The sequence below is a fragment of the Pavona decussata genome, unplaced genomic scaffold, assembly GCF_977016875.1.
Source record: "Pavona decussata unplaced genomic scaffold, jaPavDecu1.1 SCAFFOLD_13, whole genome shotgun sequence".
Classification (NCBI taxonomy): domain Eukaryota; kingdom Metazoa; phylum Cnidaria; class Anthozoa; order Scleractinia; family Agariciidae; genus Pavona; species Pavona decussata.
In genome coordinates, this window is record NW_028145436.1 from 895,507 (window position 1) to 922,852 (window position 27,346).

At 41.8% G+C, this 27,346-nt stretch overlaps 1 protein-coding gene across 1 annotated transcript; it reads left to right on the forward strand.

Annotated features, from left to right (window-relative positions):
- The first annotated feature begins 480 nt into the window (after nt 1-480).
- On the forward strand, nt 481-13,547 carry LOC146487770 (GTP-binding protein 2-like). The gene is made up of 11 exons (XM_085126898.1): nt 481-709; nt 812-838; nt 2,531-2,827; nt 3,561-3,758; nt 5,312-5,486; nt 6,093-6,309; nt 7,037-7,172; nt 7,719-7,777; nt 9,598-9,769; nt 10,303-10,464; nt 12,334-13,547. Exons 1-11 carry the CDS (start codon nt 620-622, stop codon nt 12,493-12,495), a joined length of 1,695 nt encoding a protein of 564 aa, XP_084983024.1. The 5' UTR covers nt 481-619; the 3' UTR covers nt 12,496-13,547.
- The last annotated feature ends 13,799 nt before the right edge of the window (nt 13,548-27,346 follow it).

The following is a 27,346-nucleotide window of genomic DNA, read 5'->3' on the forward strand; positions in this document are numbered from 1 at the left end:
TTATTTTTTTTACCCAAAATGAAATATTGGCATGAGAAATGTCACGTCAGTTTCACGATTTTTTCACGTGAGAATGTAAATAACTTTTCCCAAAAAAGGAATTCAAGTGAAAGTTGCATCACCACATAAGGTGCACGTGGATTTGCAACAAATCACAAAGTTTGGACAATAGTAAATTAGCAGCTGTCCTGTCACCAGCCAATCAGCCAAAGAATCACTATGAAGTACAATTTCGGGCCCTCTTTCTTTCTTTCTATTTATTTTTTCTTGTTGTATTTCAATTTCTATTTGGGAACTGGTTTTACCCTGAGGGTAGAAGAGTTTTAAATCTGACCAAAATTAAAGGTTTAGAGGTTTAGTAGATTTTTTCTCGACCAAGAACAACAGTTTTATTTTCCAATTACTCTTGTGACGTCATAATGTTTAGAGAACGTGATCAATATCCGGGGACTTTTCTGATGAAACACCGCAGGCAGATGGTGTCATGAGCCGAAACAAATATCAACAGACAGTAACACGAAGCAACTGGACAAAAATGCCGGTTTAGCGGGACAATCTCTCGGTTCCTGATGGTTTCCATTAACAACCATACTTCGCTAACAGGATCGTTAACTCAGAAATGGAATCTTTTATCCATTTGTTTGAAACGGCGTCCGGAAGTGGAACCGAAACACCGTGCGCCTCTATGCCCGAAAGTTTGCCACCGGAGGTAAACAAATTATGTTTAATAGTTGTTTAGCTCTGCAGTTCTTGCCTCGTAAAAATTATTGTTGAAACTTTATCGTGATATGCTTTCCTTGATTATTTACAGGTTGAAGAAGGGAATGTGGAATACAAGGTAGGTTGATCGCAATTTTGGTTTCATTACATGTAGAATTCGCTATACACTGCTTCATCAGTTAACTTCGGTTATAAAGCTTTACAGTTGCGCGGGAAAAAAATATTTTATTTGTGTTATCCAACGGCTAAAGCCACTGCCATTTGTTTTCGTGATTTAGGTCAATTCTATTTTGGAACTTCTTTCCAGTTTGCTGTTATAAAATTGGTATGTTTTACTTTCGAAGAAAAATATTAATATGTAAGGTTTTTGAAACGATGAAGCTGGTTAAGGTGCCTGGCACTCCCACCAGCTTGTCTCCAGGGGACTCTTAAAATTAAGCTAAATTTGAATGCAAAACTCTTTTCTGTTGTTTAGTGGTATGGATGCGCCAAAAAGGTTTCTCAATGAATTAAGAATTTTTTATTGGACCAAAAAAACGCACTAGTAGCTTAGCTTTCCTATTTAAAGCAGAAAGTTTTAATTTATGGTTTAATTTTTTTTTATTTCCGGAGAGAAGAGAGTTAACTACCATAAAAGCGTATTTCAATTTTATTTGGTTATATTGTTATGATTCATTTGCACAGTTCATAGTTAATAAAAGGCAACGGTTGTCAAGCCTGGCAAACTACTTTGTTGTATATTTTTGTTAGCATTTTTGGCCTTGATCGACCGTGCACAAACCACAATAAATTTTGAAATGTCTGGGAGCAACTGACCAGTAGAAACGTTCCTGTTAAGGTGATTCCCACAAAATAAATTTGGTTTTAATCAGGTAAATTGTATGTGTGTATGGGGGGAGGGGAGGGAAGGAATAAGGGTAGGAGATCCAAACATATCCCTTCACCCATCCTGTAATCCTAGCCAACTTCCCAGGGAGGGGAGGGGGTACTCCTTGGAATTCTCGGTTGGGGTGTGCTGCCCATTTCTCCAAATCCTGACCCTATTTCAGACCAAAACGTGCCATTTTCCACACCTGTTTTCAGACCTGGCCTCTAAAATCCACACTCATTTTCAGACCTGGCTTGCGAATGATATTTTGGACACTGCTCTTTCTCTACTATTCATTTGGAGTTGAAAGACAAATTTGTTTATACGCTCTCGTGATTCTCTTGAAAACCATACCCGATTTAAGACCATAATGGTCAAAATCTATACCCATTTTCAGACCAAATATGGCTCAAAAACCACAGCCTTTGGGGCAGCAAATACCCATGTAGCTTATATAGGGGAGTACCCCCCTCTGGGGTTCACATCCCTTTTTTGTTGCCACCTGCCTCTGACATTTTATGTTGCACAACATACATTGTTGCATAATTTTTTTGTAGTCATCCTGCCTCCAGCCATCTTGGCAATTACCATCCTCTCCCTTCCCTGTACACTTCCCAGCTGTTTTCTCTTGGGTTTTTTCTACCTAGTCCCTCTCGACCTGGTGAAATAAAATATTACCGATTGCTGTGAAAGAGAAATTTGAAAGTTTGTCAGTGTCAATAGTAGTTAAAGAGAATTAGACCAAAACCCCATTTTGACCTCTTTTGTTTCCAAATCAAGTTGGTAGCTGAAAGCACATGAAAAGGTCTTTTGTAGCCTGGCTTCAAGTTGTAAATATGTACATGAGTGCAATGGCACTGTTGCTCGGTGTCTGCCATTAAATGACCTATCCAAAGTTGGGTTTGACTGCCATTAATTTTATACTATTTTAATTTTCAACAGCTGAAGCTTGTCAACCCTTCTCCCTCTCGTCTGGAACACCTGGTAACGCAGATGAAGTGGCGCCTTCAGGAGGGTGATGGAGAAGCAATCTATGAGATTGGTGTTGAAGACAATGGGATGTTTGTTGGTCTTACCAGAGAAGAGCTTGATTTTTCTCTGAATACACTTAATGTTATGGCGTCCAAACTTGGTGCTCATACCACCTTGCTGCGACGTCATGTTGTGGAAAATGTAAACAGTGGTCCAGCAAGACAAGTGGCAGAGGTCTTGGTCCGACGAGTCCCAGATCATCAACAGGTGAATATTGTCTTTCGGTTGATGATTTTGCATGTCACGTCCACCTTTCGTTTATTTAATAGAGCAAATAAGTACTAACCTATGTGTCTTACTAGAAAATACACCATGTGTAAATTTTGTATGGATCTACATCTGGAACCCAAGTGGCGTATTTTCCATATCCTCACTAATGAACTAGATATTAATGACATCATTTTCCTGCTTTGGTTGTTTGTGCAAAAGGTCAGTAAAAAAATGGTGAGCGATAGATTTGTCCGTATAATAAAAAGAAAATTACATGGTGGCTTGAAGATATGAATTTTATTTTCTTGTGTTAAAAACAATATTTTACTCACTCAATGCACTCGTTGGTAAAATATTATCTTTACCACTCGAATGTAAAATTCATACCTTTGCGCCGCCATGCAATATCCTCTATGTATGTGTTCTGTATTTCCCTGTACATTAATTATTTTAAATTTACTATGTATTTCTCAGGTTAATTCCTTTTATTAATATCCACCCATGACAAAGTTGAATTAAAAGCAAGAGCCTTAGTAGTTTATAGTCTTGAGATGAAGGCAGCACTAAGTGTAGGATACAATATTATTGTGAAATGTAGTGGTTTCATAGCACCCCTTGTTTAAGCCGAAAACTTGTTATAATGTAGAAATTTGCAGGTAAGAAAGACGTCTATTGAGCAGTAGTTTTTCTTCAATATTTGACACTTGTTCATGGTCTGTCTCTTTTGTAGTTCATCGACATACGTCTTGCTGTGTTGGGAAATGTTGATGCTGGAAAAAGTACATTACTTGGTGTCTTGACACATGATGAGTTGGACAATGGCCGTGGGCGGGCAAGGCTGAACCTGTTTAGACACTTACATGAGATTCAAACTGGAAGAACATCAAGTATTAGCCATGAAATACTGGGATTTAACAGCAAAGGGGAGGTAAAATACTTTTGTTTGTGTTGGTACTACTCACTGAAGTCTTCTAGGTTTTGGATATCCTGGGATTTTTCTCAACTATGTTTTTGCCCAGAGGGGGATGGGGGGAGGTTACTGAACTGAAGTTTGAGTATGGGTGAGCTGCCCAGGGGCCCGTTTCTCGAACATCCCAGTAACTTATCGGGCCTGATAAGTGTCTTTGGTGATAAATGTTTCTTAGCAGAAGTCCATTTTTGTTAGCTTTGAATACTAAATTTTAAAACCTTATAATTCTATGAAAACATTGGCCAAGTATCATATCTCTAATCACTGCGAAATCGGCGAAAAAACATTTAAAAATATACTTATCGGGCCCAATAACTTACTGGGTCTTTCAAGAAATGGGCCCCTGGGCCCAGTGTGATTAAGCTAATGCAGTTTTAGTGTGAACTTTGATGTCAGTTCAATTACTAGTAAACGAGAATTTTTAAAAAGATTTTTGGGCTTCCGTTTTGAATGAGATATGACTTTACCATTAGCTTCAAGTTCAAAAATATTTTCAATGAGTGGAAAAAACCTCAGTTAAGGACGGTGCCTACTAATACCGAAATATTTTTGTGCGGCTTATGACTATGTGGGAAAAACAGATCTTAGCAACGCCTATTGGAATTCAAAAAGAAAATTGGGGGTAACCACGCATTTTTCAGAGATATTTGAGCAGTAATATCTATATAAAACGCCAAAATATAAAGCAATGTATGCGATTTTTTCCCTAAATTGAAGCTTAATTATCTCTGAAAAATGCATGGTTACCCCCAATTTTCTTTTGAGGTACCAAAAGCATTTGGTAAGTTCTGCTTTCTCCGTATAGTTTTAAACCGCGCAAAAATATTCCTGTGTTAGTAGGTACCACCCATAGGAAACCCGAGTATTTCGCGATGCGCAGAACGTATGCGCAGTAACAATAGTAGGCACCGTCCTTAACTTTAAATCATGGATCAGTGTCAATGGGATTTTGCACAACCACACCCAGGCTGTCAAATCCTAACCTTATTTATAACAAACATGTTGCACTTCATCAACCCTAAATTAAATGACACTGTTCATAACAGCAACACTGCAATCACAGCCGTTTTCTAGTAACTGATCCTGGGGGCAGGGGGGAATTCCCTATAAAAGATAGTGTGATGTTGTTACCGTATTCCCTTGTGTTATGCTACTTATCGGTATAACGGAAATTGCATTACGATAACATAATGACCACACACATGGCCTGACTCACGTTTTCCGTATTAACTATACACTAGATATTTGTGGTGTCAAAGCGTATGACTTATTTTGGTCTGAAGGTCTGATAATAGGTGTGGATTTACAGAAATGGGTATGGATTCTAAAGTACCCCCCCCCCCCCCTCCCTAAGATACAGGCCTATAGATCTATAACACTGTGAAGTCCAAAACCCATACCATATTGGGTGTCTCATCCCCATTACAGGCTGTATATGAAAGTACCCATCTTGGTCTTCACAGCTTCACAGCTGTGACATTTTAAACATTTTTCATTATTTTTTTCCCCAGGTTATCAATTACAGTGAGTCTCGAACTGCAGAAGATATTTGTGAGCAATCGTCCAAGCTGATTACATTCATAGACCTTGCAGGACATCACAAATACTTGAGAACAACAATCTTTGGTCTAACTGGACATTCACCAGATTTTGCTATGTTGGTTGTTGCTGGAAATGCTGGTATAGGTAAGGAGATGTATAAAAATATTATTTTGTTTCTTGTGTAAATGATAGCCACTTTAACATTGTTCAAAGTGCAAGAAAATATATATTTTTAAAATTGTTGTGACTTTGAATGGCTGCTGACTCCATGGCAAATATTTAGCATTTGATTCTTCCTGGTCTTCTTGCCTGTAATACCTGTATAAGTTTATTCGATTAATTTCAAGGACAGAAAATGGCTTGACAGAGGTTATTGCAAATATCTTCTACTGTGATTCCCTGCATACATGGGACTGGTATATTTATAGTCATTAGCAAGTTTACGCAACAGGGCGGCTGATGTGGTGGGATGGCAAATTGTGCTTGTGTGACCAACATGATGGCCAAGTATTCATGACTCTAGATTGTAACATTCCTACCGCTCGTGGTTTTTGGGTTGTAACAGATGAGATAACACCAGTTTTAGTTGAAAATCGCCGTAAAATGTGAAGGTACTAAGATGTCATGTTGGTCACAACAATATTTCACCATCCCCTTCCCTCAGCCGTCCTGTTGCGTAAGCTCACTATTTTCCCTGGTAGGACTGCTGCCTCCATAAATTCTTTATAACTGTCAATACATTTTGTTTAGTGGGAACAACAAAAGAGCACTTAGGGTTGGCCATGGCATTGAAGGTACCCACATTTGTGATAGTAAACAAAACTGATGTTTGTCTACCAACAATGGTGGAACGAACCCTAAGAGTACTTGATCGACTTCTAAAATCTCCTGGCTGTAACAAGGTACCAGTGGTTGTCCAAACAGAGGATGATGTGATAGTTGCTGCAAAAAACTTCATTTCAAATCAGTAAGTTTTTGTTTTCAGGGGAGCAAGGATGCACAGCGGTGAGAGCACTTGCCTCCCACCAATGTGGCCCGGGTTCGATTCCCGGACTGAACGGCATATGTGGGTTGAGTTTGTTGCTGGTTCTCGTCCTTGCTCCAAGGGTTTTTCTCCGGGCTCTGCGGTTTTCCTCCCTCCACAAGAACCAACATTTCCAAATTCCAATTCGATCTGGAATCCGAGGGCCTCAGGTTTGTCAGTTGTCAGACTGTTAAGTGTCACCCTCGTTGAACAAAGTTGATTTATTTATTTTTTATTTAAGTGTGGTGGCTTTGGTTCCCATGAAAGCTGCTCAGTTTCACTGTAGTTTCCACCACATAAGCCCTCAGTGCGTCTATAAGAGAAAGAAACCCAGAGAAAAACTGTTGAACAGGAACAAGAATCAACAACAAACCACATATGGTGTCAATGCTGTGAGTAATTATTATTGAACCCGGATCATATTGGAGGGAGGCGAGTGCTCTCACCACTGCACCATCCCTGCCACCACAAACTGAATTTAGCTCACTTTACGTGTACATTATTGGTAATATTTTGCGTCACTCTATTACAATGTAACTTGAAGAACAGTGGATGCAAAATGATTTTTATTTGAAGCTTTATCAACTGAATGAAAGCACTCAAGCAGCAGCAAAAGTAAACAGATGGACAGTGATGGAGCCACAAACTGATTGTTGAATTTCTCTTTTAGGGTGACACCCATCTTCACTGTATCCTGTGTGACTGGTGATAATCTGAATCTTGTCAAAAAGTTCCTTAATCTTGTACCCCCAGCACGATCGCCCTTGGATCAGGAAAAACTGGCTCAGGAATGTACAGAATATCAGGTTTGTCATGATCATCTTTAAGGACAGTGCCTTCTTTGGTTACTGTGCATAAGTTCTACACATCTTGGAATGCTCCCAGAACCTCTAATTTCTTAAGAGATGCCTACTAATTCAAAGACACTTTGCATGGTTCATGACTTTGCAGCAAAACAAGGTCTTAGCAAGGGCTTTTGAAATCCACATTTTTTTTTTTGTTCATATTGAAGCTTAATAATAATTATCTCTGAAAAATGCATGGTAACCCATAGTTTTCTTTTTGGGTATTTCTGACTGCCCTGTTTAAGATCTGCATATTCATAAATAGGGCAATACCTCTGTATTAAAAGACACTGTCCTTAATTGACCATTTTGAGCTTCATGTCAAAATAAAGTTTTATTTCCAACCTGGAGGACCCAAGAAAGTTCAGATCTAGCCTGAATATGCAGCAATCTGAGACACTGATTCTCATAAGCAGTGAGTGATAATGAAAACAAAGTAGGTGGCTACAAATAGATTGCTACCTACTTGATATGAAACCAAGACATCCTTTTCCCATTCATTTCCAGGTGGATGAGATTTTTAATGTTCCAGGCACTGGGCCAGTTGTCGGTGGTACTTTGGAAAGGTAAGGGACACAAATCAGTGCTTACTGTTGTTGCTTGTATTCTCTCTCATAATTTAAGACAATTTAGTCTTGTGGCTAGACTTGCTTACAAGTCGAGCTTAGAGAGCGCGAAGCGCGATCGTCAGAGCTCGAGCGAGCGAGCGCGGAGCGCGAGCGAGCGAGAGCTCGACTTGTTTCCCTTGCTGGAAACCAAATCAAGTGACGTCATTTTGGTGCGAACTTTTCAGGGTGCGAAGCTGTCAAACTGTCAACTCAATGCATTCTTGTCATTTCAGTCATTTCAACACATCTTTGGAAACGCCGACAATTGCATTGGAAAACTTTCTCAATGCGTTTCAAAACGTTGGGAATGTTTCCGAACGAAACCAAAATACTCTGAAAATCATCTAAAAATTGGGCCAACGCATTTGCAAAACATTTTTCAAACGTTGACAAGGCATTTGAACAGTGAAAGAACAAGTCATTTTCTTTATCAGCCCCGCGAAACGACTGTATCGTACTACACACTGTTCATGCGAAGATTTTGTTTACATTTTGATGACTGCAGAAATTATGTCGATTCGCTTCGCGAAGATTTTTAAAATGCTTTACTTCGAATGTGCGAGTAAAAAATACTAATAATACCGGCTACTGCTAGCGCTGCTACTGCAATAATAAATTTTAAAATGAAAGCACTACGCAGCATGACATGCAGAGTGCTGTCTTGACAGAAAAACCTGGAAAACAACATAAAATGTATGGGCTCTAATGGGTTTCCTATTATATACCGAACGAAATTCGGCCGTTAACTCGTTTGGGATAACGGCCGAATCCGTATCGGTATAATAACAACCGAACAAGTTTACAGCCGAAAAATGCTTGCTATATACCAAACAAGGTTGAGGCTTATCTCGTTACCATCAAAACACTCATTAAAAATGCAGCATATAACTCGGTCAGTATAAGCCACAAAATACCGATCGATCGCCTCTTGATGTTGATGTCCGTTTAACCGGAACCAAGCAAACGGACATAACCTCTTTTCTTTCGCCGTGACGTAGAAAATCGAAAACGAATGGGGCCACCTCAAAGGTCAAGCTTTTTTTCCCGATCATCCTGTACGCGCGGATAAAAACACGTCCTTTCCACAACAGTGACTTTCGATTACTTTGCGCTGATGTTCGCGGACATCTCTGTACTTTGCTTTTTGCAACCCATACACGAATTGCGTCGTTAAACGAACGTATAATCAGTGCGAGGAATTTAGAAGTTCTTGGTCGTAGACCGAAATAACAATGGCTATTGAAGAGCTAGTGTTGTATGTTCGAATAGCTTCGCGCGTGATCTGGTTATGATCTGGCTTGATTGACGTGTACTTTCATATCGCTGGTTCTGATTGGATAATGCTACAGGAGGAAAATTCCTCCTGTAAATTTGGCGCGCTGCAAGTGATAAAAGTCGCTCGCGCCAGGTCCATTCAATGAGAAGCGAGAGAGCGACTTTGAGAAAGTCTATCTTGTGGCTAATAAGTATTCTGTTTTGCACTACTGAGAAAGTGTGGGCTTATTATTACTTTGATTGGTTGTGTACTTACTTGTTTTATTGTTTGTTGTAAGTTTTAAATTTTGTGGAATTAGGGTAGATGGCAGAACAACCGTTTGTCTCATTTAATTAAGTAGTAGATTGTCTAAGGTGTCACCCTGTGTGAAATTTATGCCGGAACCCAATATTGAGGGTACTGCAAGCTTCATGTACATGTTCAGTTGTCCTACTCTGTTTATGGACCCTTCATTCTTCCCTTGGTATTTTTCTGTTTTTCAAATTCATTGTTAATTCTTCAGGGGTGTTCTACGTGAGGGTGATCAGCTTCTCTTGGGTCCGTCCATAGATGGTGGCTTTTGTCCAGTGACTGTCACATCTGTGAAGAGGAACCGTGCTCCTTGTCGTGTGGTGCGAGCTGGTCAGGCGGCATCAGTGGCTGTCAGTGGAGTAGACAGGAGCCTGCTGAGACGAGTAAGATGGAGCTGTATTCTTGACTAATCAGCTTATGAAAACAAAAAAAATATACAAACAAACAAAAATTAAAACACAGCAATCTCTTCAGTGATTGGAAAAAGTGTAGCAAAGGTGGCATAAGGCTGGTTTACACGTGCGACAAGTATAAGCACAAGGTGAGATACGCCAAAGTTTTAAATCCAAGATGGCGGACGCCAAGGAGGTATTCAGCGACGAGGAGATGTTGTTGTTTGTTCTTTTCTTGTGCTTATGCTTGCATTATTCCGGTTTACACGGGCGACGAAGCGACGCACAAGACAAAGGGACAATTTCCTTTTCTTGTGCTTGCGTTTATGCTTTTGCTTATGCTTGCGTCGTCCAGGGTTTACATGTTAGTTTCTTGTGCTTACACTTGCGCTTATGTTTATGCTTGCGTCGTACGTGTAAACCAGCCTTAAACTACCGACTCTAAAACCTGTCAAAATGTCAATGCCAATTTGTACATGTAACATAACGAATGTTATGTTTGTTGTTGTTTGTATTTACCTCAGGGTTTGGTTCTGCTGGATCCTGTACAGAAGCCTCGCTCCTGCCTGGGATTCTGGGCTGAAGTGTTTCTTCTGTTCCACACCACATCAATAAGCAAACGTTTTCAAGCAACTGTCTACATCGGAAATGTCATACAAACAGCAGTCATTGAGGAGATGAACAAGGTGCAGACACATAGCTAACTTATAGTGAAATCTGATTTAATGTTTCCACCCTCGCAACCATTGTATACATGCAGTCTGCTTGCTTGCTTACAAGTAACTACTTTACTTTACTCACATGCTTAAGCTGAAAATTAAGTTATATCAACATTTATCATTATGGATGAAAACACTGTTAGATGTATCAAAATTTTATCAGCTTCAAATGGTTTTGCATGTTTTACTAGTTCATTCAAAAGTCCGTTAAAGTGCCCCTAACCCTTCAATTTGTTTTCTTTTGGTAGATTTCCATATCTTTGAAGAACTCATTTTCGAAAAAATTTTTGAGAAATATTGAATCCTTTTGTTTTTACAAGCGCTAGAAGTGAAGGCAGTCTTGTCGATATTTTCACCTATCGTTCGCATTAGTCCCCCACTCGGCCAAATAGGGAGCGTGACGTAAGAAAAGGACATCGTGCAAAAATATCCGAAGATTCGCGGTAATGCTTCAATTGAAAATAGAGAAAATGGTTGGAAAATGTGTGGTTTTTGGATGCAGCAACTCTCGAAATGTAGAGAAAGGAATCAGCATGCATAAGATTCCTTCTGATAACGATCCGAGGCCTTTTCTTACGTCACAGCGAAGAAAGTGTCGCTTCTCATTGGCTCGTTCCTAATGAGCCCACGAGACAAAAATTTGTCCAGCGGGGCTTAAAGCGCGCAAAAATTTAAAAATTTCAGTAACTTTAAGCACTCGTAAAAAAAAAAGGATTCAATATTTCTAAAAAAAATTTTCGAAAATGAGTTCTTCACAGAAATGAAAATCTACCAAAAGAAAACAAATTGAAGGGTTAGGGGCACTTTAAAGTTGGACTTGCTATTTAAAACATTAATTTTATTCCTCAAAGGGAGGAATATTTTAAAGAAACAATGAAAAACGCAAGAACAGATAATCTGTTCATGTTGTCCTTCAGCAGCATGGTTAAGAATATATAAAACTGTTCTATTGAGGCCTTAAATTGCTGTTTAAAAGTAAAAACTAAGCTCGGATTTTAGTTTTTACATTTAAACAGCAGTTTAAGGCCTCAATAGAACAGTTTTATATATTCTACAAGAAAAGATGTTCGCGAACTAGTAGACCTGTTGCAACACTTAGTTTGAACCGCAGCTTTTTCACATTCCTCCGAACGTTTATGGGTTTGAAAACGCTGTCTGTGAAGCGTGAGGTTAAGCCGCAGTGTGCATTTCGTATTTCTTATTTTCTCGAGTTGGAAGTTTGTAACATTAGAGAGATTGAGAATGGTGTCTACGGCAAACGGCAAACATGAGATTCGCGTTTTTTTTTCTTGACAAAATGAGTACGTCGATGAGACAGTGCAAAATAATTCTGGCCTTTTGATGCTAACGCAAAACTACTCAATTTTACTAGGATGAACATGGCTACATTGTCATGCTTGCCGTTTGCTCTATCAGGGGGTCATTAAGATTTATGGCAAGAGGTTTTTTACACCTGGGCAGGATAGTTAACTTGGATACCTTCTTTTATTAAAAACATTGGTTGTGATGTTAAAAGCAGCCGGGGCAAAGTTGTGTTCACAGACAGTCAATTCGATTAAGTTTATTTTTTTCAGTCTGAGCTAATATTTCTTCATTAATATTTATGCAGGGTTAACATTTCGTTTTGAGCCACATGTTGTATTGTTCTTGACAGCCACAATCTTGTTACTTTCTGAGTATAATGATAACCCTAGAACTGTCAAAATGACCCATAACATCAAGGTTCCGGTATTCAGCTATAACAGGTGCTTCGGGTTATGGCCCTTAATGACAGCTCTGCACGGAAGTAAATCTTTCTTCAACCACAAATAATTTAAGTTGGTTTTTTTGTTTCAGGATTCCTTGAGGACTGGCCAGCGGGGTAAAGTGCGCTTCCGGTTCATGAAGCAGCCTGAATACATACGCGAAGGATCACGGATCTTCTTCAGAGAGGGGCACACTAAGGGGGTGGGGCAGGTGCTGAGTGTGATCTGCCACAATCCTGACACTGATAGATAAGCAGATATCACTTGATATACAGCACTAGTGCCAAGAGTGGATAACAATGCCTGTTATGGTAGATTGGACAAGACAAGAGCTGTACCATGTGTTACAAATGACTTGTAACGGCGGCTGTCAATTTGTTAGGCAGCAATATATTTCAGTGAACTTCCATCAGGCAGGGTCGTTGCATGGTAAACCTTTGTTAGGGAACGGGTACTTCTCATCTGCCTCAGGGAGTCTTGCGTCACAAGTAGTGTACAGAACTTAGCAGCTGATTATGGCTGAGTTGGTTCTGTTTTGGTATTTGAAAGAGTGGCGACGACAACCTTGAAGTGAATGAACCAGGAATCGCTGGATTTGTAGGGAGGGGAAAGAGCCTTAATCAGACATAGCAGTGAAACGACTAGGGCCTCCAAGACGGAATTTTGCTTCTGATTAAATTTCGGAAAGACATGTCTTCTGGGCTAATAAGTGCGGACACAGGCTGCAGATTTGATAAACAAGTTTGGGGAGAAAATTTTTCGGTGTCGACCTGGGTCAGATTCATGAATCCTACTCTTAGCGTAATATGTATCCTTTGTAATTTCTGATACAAGATCCTGTTGTTTTGAAACAATACTTGGGATTCATGTCAGAAGAGCTTCATAAATCAGCCCCTCCAATGTGTAGATGTGACAATGTTGGTTTTGTCGTAGATTGGTTGTGTTAAAGTTTAAAATGGGAAGTAATGGTTCTTGGCTTCGTTGAGTTGGTTTTTACGGCAACCAGTTTTGACAGTTACTATTTTTATACTTAACTAATCCAAGCAATTTTATCTGTAAATATGTAATCAGTTTTTAAATTATCAGACATTCTTATCATTGCAAGTTCTTGCTCGGAGTTATTGTGGATATAGGATTAATGTCAGCAAGTGTACGAGGTTGCAAGTGGGCCTAAAGTAGGATCCAAGATGTTCAGCCTGTCAAACTATACTGGAGGGTTTATGCAAAAAACTTTTAAAAAACTTGTGGCGTTACTGCACTAGTTCTGTTACTAGAATACGATTAAATGTGGCATCCTTTAAGTTGTGTTTCTGTTTGCTTGGTATCTTGTTCGGAAACGGAATAGTCTGATGAGCGACGCCTCTTACTTTGATGACTTCGCGACTCGCACAGAAGTGAGATCACTTTTCATTTATTTATTTCGCGTACGGAACGCTAACCGCCCAAACTAGGTTTTCTACCCCTCTCAGGGGCAGCTCTATGACTCTGGTCCCACAAGAGGAACAAAACTTAGCCCAAAGTCAGTGTTCTTGTATGCTGATTCCATTTTCAATGATTTTACTTGACTCTGACGAAGGCAAAGTCAATTGCTCACCCCTATATGGACGGAGAAGCAAAGTGACGATTTTGGTAGGTCGCCATTTTCAATCAGGAATGTTGCCATTGGAAAGAGCGTCCAAAGAAATTTGATTGGGACCTTTTTTTTGGAAATTGGCGACCTAAGCAAAAGCGCACTTTCTTGGCGGGCCTACCCTACCCCTCTCAGGGAAAGTTCTATGACTCTGGTCCCACAAGAGGAACAATCAAAGGCTCCTGTGAGCCAACTCGTGAATGCAGATGACACATAGTAATTGAAATTTAGACGGCTACGGAAACTTCCTTGAAAGCTAAAAGAAATTATATCTTTGCCCGATTATGTAACGAAAAATAACCATTCTTGTACTATAAAAATGGTTGTCAAATTATTCTCTACAGATTGAATAAGATTATTCTGATGCGCCGATTGAAAAAAAAAATCACGTGTTTTTTTATTCAAAGTTCATAGAAGCACGCCATGTGCAGCTACGTCATGCAAATTCGTGTCCCCGATACTCCGGGGCTACTGGATTTTTCGATCGGGCTAGTGGATTCTGACCATCACTTGCCTGGCAAGTGAAGTTTTTTTGGGAATTAACATTACAAAATTACTGTAGGGCAAGCCGATCTCACAAAGGGAAATATGTTCAACAAAGTATCGCATTACATTTCATGCCCAACATAAATGCGTGAAATTTTTCCTTTGAAGTTCAGTCCACGCAATCCTCAAGTAAAAATAATGTATCATGACAAGCTCTTGCTAGATAAGAATTATTTATCGACCGCGTTCTTTTGCTTCCCCATAAATTACCAGTTGTAAATTTCAAAAATGAAACATTTTTCCCTTTAAAACCTCCATGAAAGCTGACAAGATCTTAAAGTGTTCATTTCACCAGAAATTTGCATAATTTTGTTTACGACGTCAATGATGCGTGACATGGCACGTTCCGCTTTCGCGTGACAACTGACAAATTAAATTATTTTTTAATTAAATTATTTCTAAATTAAATTATTTTTAATTCTTAAAAGAAACCGCACTCTGTAGAAAAAACAAAAAAAACCTATAACTTTGCTCAGATTCAACGAAAAATCTCCATTCTTACACTAAAATGATTGTCAAATTATTCTCTACAGAATGAATGAGAGAATTCTGACGCGTCGTGAAAAAAATTTTCACTTTTTTTTTTCATTAATTGAGTTTACGACCCCGGACTTTCTGAAAAACTGAAAAACCTTGTAACTTTGCTCAGATTGAACGAAAAATCTCCATTCTTGCACTAAATGATCGTCAAATTATTCTCTACATATTGAATAAGAATTTCCTGATGCACCGTGAACAACAAATGTTCGCGTGTTTTTTTCCAAACTAATTGAATTTAAAACTCATTCACTGCGCACGCCTGAAAGTTAACGACAAAACCGACCGACCGACCGACCGACCAACTAACCAACCAAGTCCACAGTCAACTATCCCTATAACTTGTTCATTGCGCTACGCGCATTCACGAGTTAAAAATTAGCCCAAAAGAGGTTTTCTTGTATGCTGATTCCATTTTCAATGTTTTTACTTGACTCTGACGATGGCAAAGTCAAATATTCACCCCTATATATAAAGGAAAGCAAAGTGACGATATAAGTAGGTCGCCATTTTCAATCAGGAATGTTGCCGTTCGAAAGAGCGTCCAAAAAAACATGGTTAGGACACATATTTCTTCGAAATTGGCGACCTAACCAAAAGTGCACTTTCTTGGCGGGCCTACTTTCCCCCCCTCAGGGGCCGCTCTATGACTCTGATCCAAAGGGAGGAACAAAAATTAGCCCAAAGTAGGTTTTCTTGCATGCTGATTCCATTTTCATTGTTTTACTTAACTCTGACGAAGGCAAAGTCAAATAATCACCCCTATATGGACGGGGAAGCAAAGTGACGATTTTGGTAGGTCGCCATTTTCAATCAGGAATGTTGCCATTCGAAAGAGCGTCCAAAAAAAAATGGCTAGGACACATTTTTGTTAGAAATTGGCGACCTAACCAAAAGCGCACTTTCTTGGCGGGCCTACCCAACCCCCTCAGGGGGGGTTCTATGACTCTGGTCCCACGGGAGGCACAAAAATTAGCCCAAAGTAGGTTTTCTTGCATGCTGATTCCATTTTCAATGTTCTTACTTGCCTCTAACGAAGGCAAAGTCAAATACTCACCCATATTTTGACGGGGAAGCAAAGTGACGATTTTGGTAGGTCGCCATTTTCAATCAGGAATGTTGCCATTCGAAAGAGCGTCCAAAAAAACATGGTTAGGACACATTTTTGTTAGAAATTGGCGACCTAACCAAAACCGCACTTTCTTGGCGGGCCTACCCTACCCCCCTCAGGGGATGTTCTATGAATCTGGTCCCACGAGAGGCACAAAAAAATTAGCCCAAAGTAGGTTTTCTTGTATGCTGATTCCATTTTCAATGTTTCTACTTGCCTCTGACGAAGGCAAAGTCAAATACACATCCCAATATGGACGGGGAAGCAAAGTGACGATTTTGGTAGGTCGCCATTTTTAATCACGAATGTTGCCATTCGAAAGAGCGTCGAAAAAACATGATTAGGACACATTTTTGTAAGAAATTGGCGACCTAACCAAAACCGCACTTTCTTGGCGGGCCAACCCAACTCCCCTCAGGGGCAGTTCTATGACTCTGGTCCCACGAGAGGCAAGAAAAATTAGCCCAAAGTAGGTTTTCTTACATGCTGATTCCATTTTCAACGTTTTTACTTGCCTCTGACGAAGGCAAAGTCAAATACTCACCCCTATATGGACAAGGAAGCAAAGTGACGATTTTGGTAGGTCGCCATTTTCAATCAAGAATATTGCCATTCGAAAGCGCGTTCAAAAAAACATGGTTAGGACACATTTTTGTTAGAAATTGGCGACCTAACCAAAAGCGCACTTTCCTGGCGGGCCTACCCTACCCCCCTCAGGGGCAGCTCAATGACTCTGGTCCCACGGGAGGCACAAAAAATTAGCCCAAAGTAGGTTTTCTTGCATGCTGTTTCCATTTTTAATGTTTTTACTTGCCTCTGACGAAGGCAAAGTCAAATACTCACCCCTATATGGACGGGGAAGCAAAGTGACGATTTTGGTAGGTCGCCATTTTCAATCAGGAATGTTGCCATTCGAAAGAGCGTCCAAAAAAACATGGTTAGGACACATTTTTGTTAGAAATTGGCGACCTAACCAAAAGCGCACTTTCTTGGCGGGCCCACCCTACCCCCCTCAGGGACAATTCTATGACTCTGGTCCCACGGGAAGCACAAAAAATTTGGCCAAAGTAGGTTTTCTTGCACGCTGATTCCATTTTTAATGTTTTTACTTGCCTTTGACGAAGGCAAAGTCAAATACTCACCCCTATATGGACGGGGAAGCAAAGTGACGATTTTGGTAGGTCGCTATTTTCAATCAGGAATGTTGCCATTCGAAAGAGCGTCCAAAAAAACATGGTTAGGACACATTTTTGTAAGAAATTGAAGACCTAACCAAAAGCGCACTTTCCTGGCGGGCCTACCCTACCCCCCTCAGGGGCACTTCTATGACTCTGGTCCCACGGGAAGCACAAAAAATTAGCCCAAAAGAGGTTTCCTTGCATGCTGATTCCATTTTCAATGTTTTTACTTGCCTCTGACGAAGGCAAAGTCAAATACTCACCCCTATATGGACGGGGAAGCAAAGTGACGATTTTGGTAGGTCGCCATTTTCAATCAGGAATGTTCCCATTCGAAAGCGCGTTCAAAAAAACATGGTTAGGACACATTTTTTGTAAGAAATTGGCGACCTAACCAAAAGCGCACTTTCTTGGCGGGCCTACCCTACCCCCCTCAGGGTCAGCTCAATGACTCTGGTCCCACGGGAGGCACACAAAATTAGCCCAAAGTAGGTTTTCTTGCATGCTGATTCCATTTTCAATGTTTTTACTTGCCTCTGACGAAGGCAAAGTCAAATACTCACCCCTATATGGACGGGGAAGCAAAGTGACGATTTTGGTAGGTCGCTATTTTCAATCAGGAATGTTGCCATTCGAAAGAGCGTCCAAAAAAACATGGTTAGGACAGATTTTTGTCAGAAATTAAAGACCTAACCAAAAGCGCACTTTCCTGGCGGGCCTACCCTACCCCCCTCAGGGGCACTTCTATGACTCTGGTCCCACGGGAGGCACAAAAAATTAGCCCAAAGTAGGTTTTCTTGCATGCTGATTGCATTTCCAATGTTTTAACTTGCCTCTGACGAAGGCAAAGTCAAATACGCACCCCTATATGGACGGGGAAGCAACGTGACGATTTTGGTAGGTCGCTATTTTCAATCAGGAATGTTGCCATTCGAAAGCGCGTTCAAAAAAACATGGTTAGGACACATTTTTGTTAGAAATTGGCGACTTAACCAAAAGCGCACTTTCTTGGCGGGCCCACCCTACCCCCCTCAGGGTCAGCACAATGACTCTGGTCCCACGGGAGGCACAAAAAATTAGCCCAAAGTAGGTTTTCTTGCATGCTGTTTCCATTTTTAATGTTTTTACTTGCCTCTGACGAAGGCAAAGTCAAATACTCACCCCTATATGGACGGGGAAGCAAAGTGACGATTTTGGTAGGTCGCTATTTTCAATCAGGAATGTTGCCATTCGAAAGAGCGTCCAAAAAAACATGGTTAGGACACATTTTTGTTAGAAATTGAAGACCTAACCAAAAGCGCACTTTCCTGGCGGGCCTACCCTACCCCCCTCAGGGGCACTTCTATGACTCTGGTCCCACGGGAGGCACAAAATATTAGCCCAAAGTAGGTTTTCTTGCATGCTGTTTCCATTTTCAATGTTTTTACTTGCCTCTGACGAAGGCAAAGTCAAATACTCACCCCTATATGGACGGGGAAGGAAAGTGACGATTTTGGTAGGTCGCTATTTTCAATCAGGAATGTTGCCATTCGAAAGAGCGTCCAAAAAAACATGGTTAGGACACATTTTTGTTAGAAATTGAAGACCTAACCAAAAGCGCACTTTCCTGGCGGGCCTACCCTACCCCCCTCAGGGGCACTTCTAAGACTCTGGTCCCACGGGAGGCACAAAAAATTAGCCCAAAGTAGGTTTTCTTGCATGCTGATTCCATTTTCAATGTTTTTACTTGCCTCTGACGAAGGCAAAGTCAAATACTCACCCCTATATGGACGGGGAAGCAAAGTGACGATTTTGGTAGGTCGCCATTTTCAATCACGAATGTTGCCATTCGAAAGAGCGTCCAAAAAAACATGGTTAGGACACATTTTTGTTGGAAATTGGCGACCTAACCAAAAGCGCACTTTCTTGGCGGGCCCACCCTACCCCCCTCAGGGACAATTCTTTGACTCTGGTCCCACGGGAGGCACAAAAACTTTGGCCAAAGTAGGTTTTCTTGCATGCTGATTCCATTTTTAATGTTTTTACTTGCCTCTGACGAAGGCAAAGTCAAATACTCACCCCTATATGGACGGGGAAGCAAAGTGACGATTTTGGTAGGTCGCCATTTTCAATCAGGAATGTTGCCATTCGAAAGCGCGTTCAAAAAAACATGGTTAGGACACATTTTTGTTAGAAATTGGCGACCTACCCAAAAGCGCACTTTCTTGGCGGGCCTACCCTACCCCCCTCAGGGTCAGCTCAATGACTCTGGTCCCACGGGAGGCACAAAAAATTAGCCCAGAGAAGGTTTTCTTGCATGCTGATTCCATTTTCAATGTTTTTACTTGCCTCTGACGAAGGCAAAGTCAAATACTCACCCCTATATGGACGGGGAAGCAAAGTGACGATTTTGGTAGGTCGCCATTTTCAATCAGGAATGTTGCCATTCGAAAGAGCGTTCAAAAAAACATGGTTAGGACACATTTTTGTTAGAAATTGGCGACCTAACCAAAAGCGCACTTTCCTGGCGGGCCTACCCTACCCCCCTCAGGGGCACTTCTATGACTCTGGTCCCACGGGAGGCACAAAAAAATAGCCCAAAGTAGGTTTTCTTGCATGCTGATTCCATTTTTAATGTTTTTACTTGCCTCTGACGAAGGCAAAGTCAAATACGCACCCCTATATGGACGGGGAAGCAACGTGACGATTTTGGTAGGTCGCTATTTTCAATCAGGAATGTTGCCATTCGAAAGCGCGTTCAGAAAAACATGGTTAGGACACATTTTTGTTAGAAATTGGCGACCTAACCAAAAGCGCACTTTCTTGGCGGGCCTACCCTACCCCCCTCAGGGTCAGCTCAATGACTCTGGTCCCACGGGAGGCACAAAAAATTAGCCGAAAGTAGGTTTTCTTGCATGCTGTTTCCATTTTTAATGTTTTTACTTGCCTCTGACGAAGGCAAAGTCAAATACTCACCCCTATATGGACGGGGAAGCAAAGTGACGATTTTGGTAGGTCGCCATTTTCAATCAGGAATGTTGCCATTCGAAAGAGCGTCCAAAAAAACATGGTTAGGACACATTTTTGTTAGAAATTGAAGACCTAACCAAAAGCGCACTTTCTTGGCGGGCCCACCCTACCCCCCTCAGGGACAATTCTATGACTCTGGTCTTACGGGAGGCACAAAAAATTTGGCCAAAGTAGGTTTTCTTGCATGCTGATTCCATTTTTAATGTTTTTACTTGCCTCTGACGAAGGGAAAGTCAAATACTCACCCCTATATGGACGGGGAAACAAAGTGACGATTTTGGTAGGTCGCTATTTTCAATCAGGAATGTTGCCATTTGAAGGAGCGTCCAAAAAAACATGGTTAGGACACATTTTTGTTAGAAATTGAAGACCTAACCAAAAGCGCACTTTCCTGGCGGGCCTACCCTACCCCCCTCAGGGGCACTTCTATGACTCTGGTCCCACGGGAGGCACAAAAAATTAGCTCAAAGTAGGTTTTCTTGCATGCTGATTCCATTTTCAATGTTTTTACTTGCCTCTGACGCAGGCAAAGTCAAATACTCACCCCTATATGGACGGGGAAGCAAAGTGACGATTTTGGTAGGTCGCTATTTTCAATCAGGAATGTTGCCATTCGAAAGAGCGTCCAAAAAAACATGGTTAGGACACATTTTTGTTAGAAATTGAAGACCTAACCAAAAGCGCACTTTCCTGGCGGGCCTACCCTACCCCCCTCAGGGGCACTTCTATGACTCTGGTCCCACGGGAGGCACAAAAAATTAGCTTAAAGTAGGTTTTCTTGCATGCTGATTCCATTTTCAATGTTTTTACTTGCCTCTGACGAAGGCAAAGTCAAATACTCACCCCTATATGGACGGGGAAGCAAAGTGACGATTTTTGTAGGTCGCAGTTTTCAATCAGGAATGTTGCCATTCGAAAGAGCGTCCAAAAAAACATGGTTAGGACACATTTTTGTTAGAAATTGGCGACCTAACCAAAAGCGCACTTTCTTGGCGGGCCCACTCTACCCCCCTCAGGGACAATTCTATGACTCTGGTCCCACGGGAGGCACAAAAAATTTGGCCAAAGTAGGTTTTCTTGCATGCTGATTCCATTTTTAATGTTTTTACTTGCCTCTGACGAAGGCAAAGTCAAATACTCACCGCTATATGGACGGGGAAGCAAAGTGACGATTTTTGTAGGTCGCAGTTTTCAATCAGGAATGTTGCCATTCGAAAGAGCGTCCAAAAAAACATGGTTAGGACACATTTTTGTTAGAAATTGGCGACCTAACCAAAAGCGCACTTTCTTGGCGGGCCTACCCTACCCCCCTCAGGGTCAGCTCAATGACTCTGGTCCCACGGGAGGCACAAAAAATTAGCCCAGAGTAGGTTTTATTGCATGCTGTTTCCATTTTTAATGTTTTTACTTGCCTCTGACGAAGGCAAAGTCAAATACTCACCGCTATATGGACGGGGAAGCAAAGTGACGATTTTGGTAGGTCGCCATTTTCAATCAGGAATGTTGCCATTCGAAAGAGCGTCCAAAAAAACATGGTTAGGACACATTTTTGTTAGAAATTGGCGACCTAACCAAAAGCGCACTTTCTTGGCGGGCCCACCCTACCCCTCTCAGGGACAATTCTATGACTCTGGTCCCACGGGAGGCACAAAAAATTTGGCCAAAGTAGGTCTTCTTGCATGCTGATTCCATTTTTAATGTTTTTACTTGCCTCTGACGAAGGCAAAGTCAAATACTCACCCCTATATGGACGGGGAAGCAAAGTGACGATTTTGGTAGGTCGCTATTTTCAATCAGGAATGTTGCCATTCGAAAGCGCCTTCAAAAAAACATGGTTAGGACACATTTTTGTTAGAAATTGGCGACCTAACCAAAAGCGCACTTTCTTGGCGGGCCTACCCTACCCCCCTCAGGGTCAGCTCAATGACTCTGGTCCCACGGGAGGCACAAAAAATTAGCCCAGAGTAGGTCTTCTTGCATGCTGATTCCATTTTTAATGTTTTTACTTGCCTCTGACGAAGGCAAAGTCAAATACTCACCCCTATATGGACGGGGAAGCAAAGTGACGATTTTGGTAGGTCGCTATTTTCAATCAGGAATGTTGCCATTCGAAAGAGCGTCCAAAAAAACATGGTTAGGACACATTTTTGTTAGAAATTGAAGACCTAACCAAAAGCGCACTTTCCTGGCGGGCCTACCCTACCCCCCTCAGGGGCACTTCTATGACTTTGGTCCCACGGGAGGCACAAAATATTAGCCCAAAGTAGGTTTTCTTGCATGCTGATTCCATTTTCAATGTTTTTACTTGCCTATGACGAAGGTAAAGTCAAATACTCACCCCTATATGGATGGGGAAGCAAAGTGACGATTTTGGTAGGTCGCTATTTGCAATCAGGAATGTTGCCATTCGAAAGAGCGTCCAAAAAAACATGGTTAGGACACATTTTTGTTAGAAATTGAAGGCCTAACCAAAAGCGCACTTTCCTGGCGGGCCTACCCTACCCCTCTCAGGGGCACTTCTATGACTCTGGTCTTACGGGAGGCACAAAAAATTAGCCCAAAGTAGGTTTTCTTGCATGCTGATTCCATTTTCAATGTTTTTACTTGCCTCTGACGAAGGCAAAGTCAAATACTCACCCCTATATGGACGGGGAAGCAAAGTGACGATTTTGGTAGGTCGCTATTTTCAATCAGGAATGTTGCCATTCGAAAGAGCGTCCAAAAAAACATGGTTAGGACACATTTTGGTTAGAAATTGGCGACCTAACCAAAAGCGCACTTTCCTGGCGGGCCTACCCTACCCCCCTCAGGGGCACTTCTATGACTCTGGTCCCACGGGAGGCACAAAAAATTAGCTTAAAGTAGGTTTTCTTGCATGCTGATTCATTTTCAATGTTTTTACTTGCCTCTGACGAAGGCAAAGTCAAATACTCACCCCTATATGGACGGGGAAGCAAAGTGACGATTTTTGTAGGTCGCCATTTTCAATCAGGAATGTTGCCATTCGAAAGAGCGTCCAAAAAAACATGGTTAGGACACATTTTTGTTAGAAATTGGCGACCTAACCAAAAGCGCACTTTCTTGGCGGGCCCACCCTACCCCCCTCAGGGACAATTCTATGACTCTGGTCCCAGGGGAGGCACAAAAAATTTGGCCAAAGTAGGTTTTCTTGCATGCTGATTCCATTTTTAATGTTTTTACTTGCCTCTGACGAAGGCAAAGTCAAATACTCACCCCTATATGGACGGGGAAGGAAAGTGACGATTTTGGTAGGTCGCTATTTTCAATCAGGAATGTTGCCATTCGAAAGAGCGTCCAAAAAAACATGGTTAGGACACATTTTTGTTAGAAATTGAAAACATAACCAAAAGCGCACTTTCCTGGCGGGCCTACCCTACCCCCCTCAGGGGCACTTCTATGACTCTGGTCCCACGGGAGGCACATAATATTGGCCCAAAGTAGGTTTTCTTGCATGCTGATTCCATTTTCAATGTTTTTACTTGCCTCTAACGAAGGCAAAGTCAAATACTCACCCCTATATGGACGGGGAAGCAAAGTGACGATTTTGGTAGGTCGCCATTTTCAATCAGGAATGTTGCCATTCGAAAGCGCGTTCAAAAAAACATGGTTAGGACACATTTTTGTTAGAAATTGGCGACCTAACCAAAAGCGCACTTTCTTGGCGGGCCTACCCTACCCCCCTCAGGTTCAGCTCAATGACTCTGGTCCCACGGGAGGCACAAAAAATTAGCCCAGAGTAGGTTTTCTTGCATGCTGTTTCCATTTTTAATGTTTTTACTTGCCTCTGACGAAGGCAAAGTCAAATACTCACCGCTATATGGACGGGGAAGCAAAGTGACGATTTTGGTAGGTCGCCATTTTCAATCAGGAATGTTGCCATTCGAAAGAGCGTCCAAAAAAACATGGTTAGGACACATTTTTGTTAGAAATTGGCGACCTAACCAAAAGCGCACTTTCTTGGCGGGCCCACCCTACCCCTCTCAGGGACAATTCTATGACTCTGGTCCCACGGGAGGCACAAAAAATTTGGCCAAAGTAGGTCTTCTTGCATGCTGATTCCATTTTTAATGTTTTTACTTGCCTCTGACGAAGGCAAAGTCAAATACTCACCCCTATATGGACGGGGAAGCAAAGTGACGATTTTGGTAGGTCGCTATTTTCAATCAGGAATGTTGCCATTCGAAAGAGCGTCCAAAAAAACATGGTTAGGACACATTTTTGTTAGAAATTGAAGACCTAACCAAAAGCGCACTTTCCTGGCGGGCCTACCCTACCCCCCTCAGGGGCACTTCTATGACTCTGGTCCCTCGGGAGGCACAAAAAATTAGCCCAAAGTAGGTTTTCTTGCATGCTGATTCCATTTTCAATGTTTTTACTTGCCTCTGACGAAGGCAAAGTCAAATACTCACCCCTATATGGACGGGGAAGCAAAGTGACGATTTTGGTAGGTCGCTATTTTCAATCAGGAATGTTGCCATTCGAAAGAGCGTCCAAAAAAACATGGTTAGGACACATTTTTGTTAGAAATTGAAGACCTAACCAAAAGCGCACTTTCCTGGCGGGCCTACCCTACCCCCCTCAGGGGCACTTCTATGACTCTGGTCCCACGGGAGGCACAAAAAATTAGCCCAAAGTAGGTTTTCTTGCATGCTGATTCCATTTTCAATGTTTTTACTTGCCTCTGACGAAGGCAAAGTCAAATACTCAACCCTATATGGACGGGGAAGCAAAGTGACGATTTTGGTAGGTCGCTATTTTCAATCAGGAATGTTGCCATTCGAAAGAGCGTCCAAAAAAACATGGTTAGGACACATTTTTGTTAGAAATTGAAGACCTAACCAAAAGCGCACTTTCCTGGCGGGCCTACCCTACCCCCCTCAGGGGCACTTCTATGACTCTGGTCCCACGGGAGGCACAAAAAATTAGCCCAAAGTAGGTTTTCTTGCATGCTGATTCCATTTTCAATGTTTTTACTTGCCTCTGACGAAGGCAAAGTCAAATACTCACCCCTATATGGACGGGGAAGCAAAGTGACGATTTTGGTAGGTCGCCATTTTCAATCAGGAATGTTGCCATTCGAAAGAGCGTCCAAAAAAACATGGTTAGGACACATTTTTGTTAGAAATTGGCGACCTAACCAAAAGCGCACTTTCTTGGCGGGCCCACCCTACCCCCCTCAGGGACAATTCTATGACTCTGGTCCCACGGGAGGCACAAAAAATTTGGCCAAAGTAGGTTTTCTTGCATGCTGATTCCATTTTTAATGTTTTTACTTGCCTCTGACGAAGGCAAAGTCAAATACTCACCCCTATATGGACGGGGAAGCAAAGTGACGATTTTGGTAGGTCGCTATTTTCAATCAGGAATGTTGGCATTCGAAAGAGCGTCCAAAAAAACATGGTTAGGACACATTTTTGTTAGAAATTGAAGACCTAACCAAAAGCGCACTTTCCTGGCGGGCCTACCCTATCCCCCTCAGGGGCACATCTATGACTCTGGTCCCACGGTAGGCACAAAATATTAGCCCAAAGTAGGTTTTCTTGCATGCTGATTCCATTTTCAATGTTTTTACTTGCCTCTGAGGAAGGCAAAGTCAAATACTCACCCCTATATGGACGGGGAAGCAAAGTGACGATTTTGGTAGGTCGCTATTTTCAATCAGGAATGTTGCCATTCGAAAGAGCGTCCAAAAAAACATGGTTAGGACACATTTTTGTTAGAAATTGAAGACCTAACCAAAAGCGCACTTTCCTGGCGGGCCTACCCTACCCCCCTCAGGGGCACTTCTATGACTCTGGTCCCTCGGGAGGCACAAAAAATTAGCTTAAAGTAGGTTTTCTTGCATGCTGATTCCATTTTCAATGTTTTTACTTGCCTCTGACGAAGGCAAAGTCAAATACTCACCCCTATATGGACGGGGAAGCAAAGTGACGATTTTTGTAGGTCGCCATTTTCAATCAGGAATGTTGCCATTCGAAAGAGCGTCCAAAAAAACATGGTTAGGACACATTTTTGTTAGAAATTGGCGACCTAACCAAAAGCGCACTTTCTTGGCGGGCCCACCCTACCCCCCTCACGGACAATTCTATGACTCTGGTCCCACGGGAGGCACAAAAAATTTGGCCAAAGTAGGTTTTCTTGCATGCTGATTCCATTTTTAATGTTTTTACTTGCCTCTGACGAAGGCAAAGTCAAATACTCACCCCTATATGGACGGGGAAGCAAAGTGACGATCTTGGTAGGTCGCTATTTTCAATCAGGAATGTTGCCATTCGAAAGAGCGTCCAAAAAAACATGGTTAGGACACATTTTTGTTAGAAATTGAAAACCTAACCAAAAGCGCACTTTCCTGGCGGGCCTACCCTACCCCCCTCAGGCGCACTACTATGACTCTGGTCCCACGGGAGGCACATAATATTAGCCCAAAGTAGGTTTTCTTGCAGGCTAATTCCATTTTCAATGTTTTTACTTGCCTATGACGAAGGCAAAGTCAAATACTCACCCCTATATGGACGGGGAAGCAAAGTGACGATTTTGGTAGGTCGCTATTTTCAATCAGGAATGTTGCCATTCGAAAGCGCGTTCAAAAAAACATCGTTAGGACACATTTTTGTTAGAAATTGGCGACCTAACCAAAAGCGCACTTTCTTGGCGGGCCTACCCTACCCCCCTCAGGGTCAGCTCAATGACTCTGGTCCCACGGGAGGCACAAAAAATTAGCCCAGAGTAGGTTTTATTGCATGCTGTTTCCATTTTTAATGTTTTTACTTGCCTCTGACGAAGGCAAAGTCAAATACTCACCGCTATATGGACGGGGAAGCAAAGTGACGATTTTGGTAGGTCGCCATTTTCAATCAGGAATGTTGCCATTCGAAAGAGCGTCCAAAAAAACATGGTTAGGACACATTTTTGTTAGAAATTGGCGACCTAACCAAAAGCGCACTTTCTTGGCGGGCCCACCCTACCCCTCTCAGGGACAATTCTATGACTCTGGTCCCACGGGAGGCACAAAAAATTTGGCCAAAGTAGGTCTTCTTGCATGCTGATTCCATTTTTAATGTTTTTACTTGCC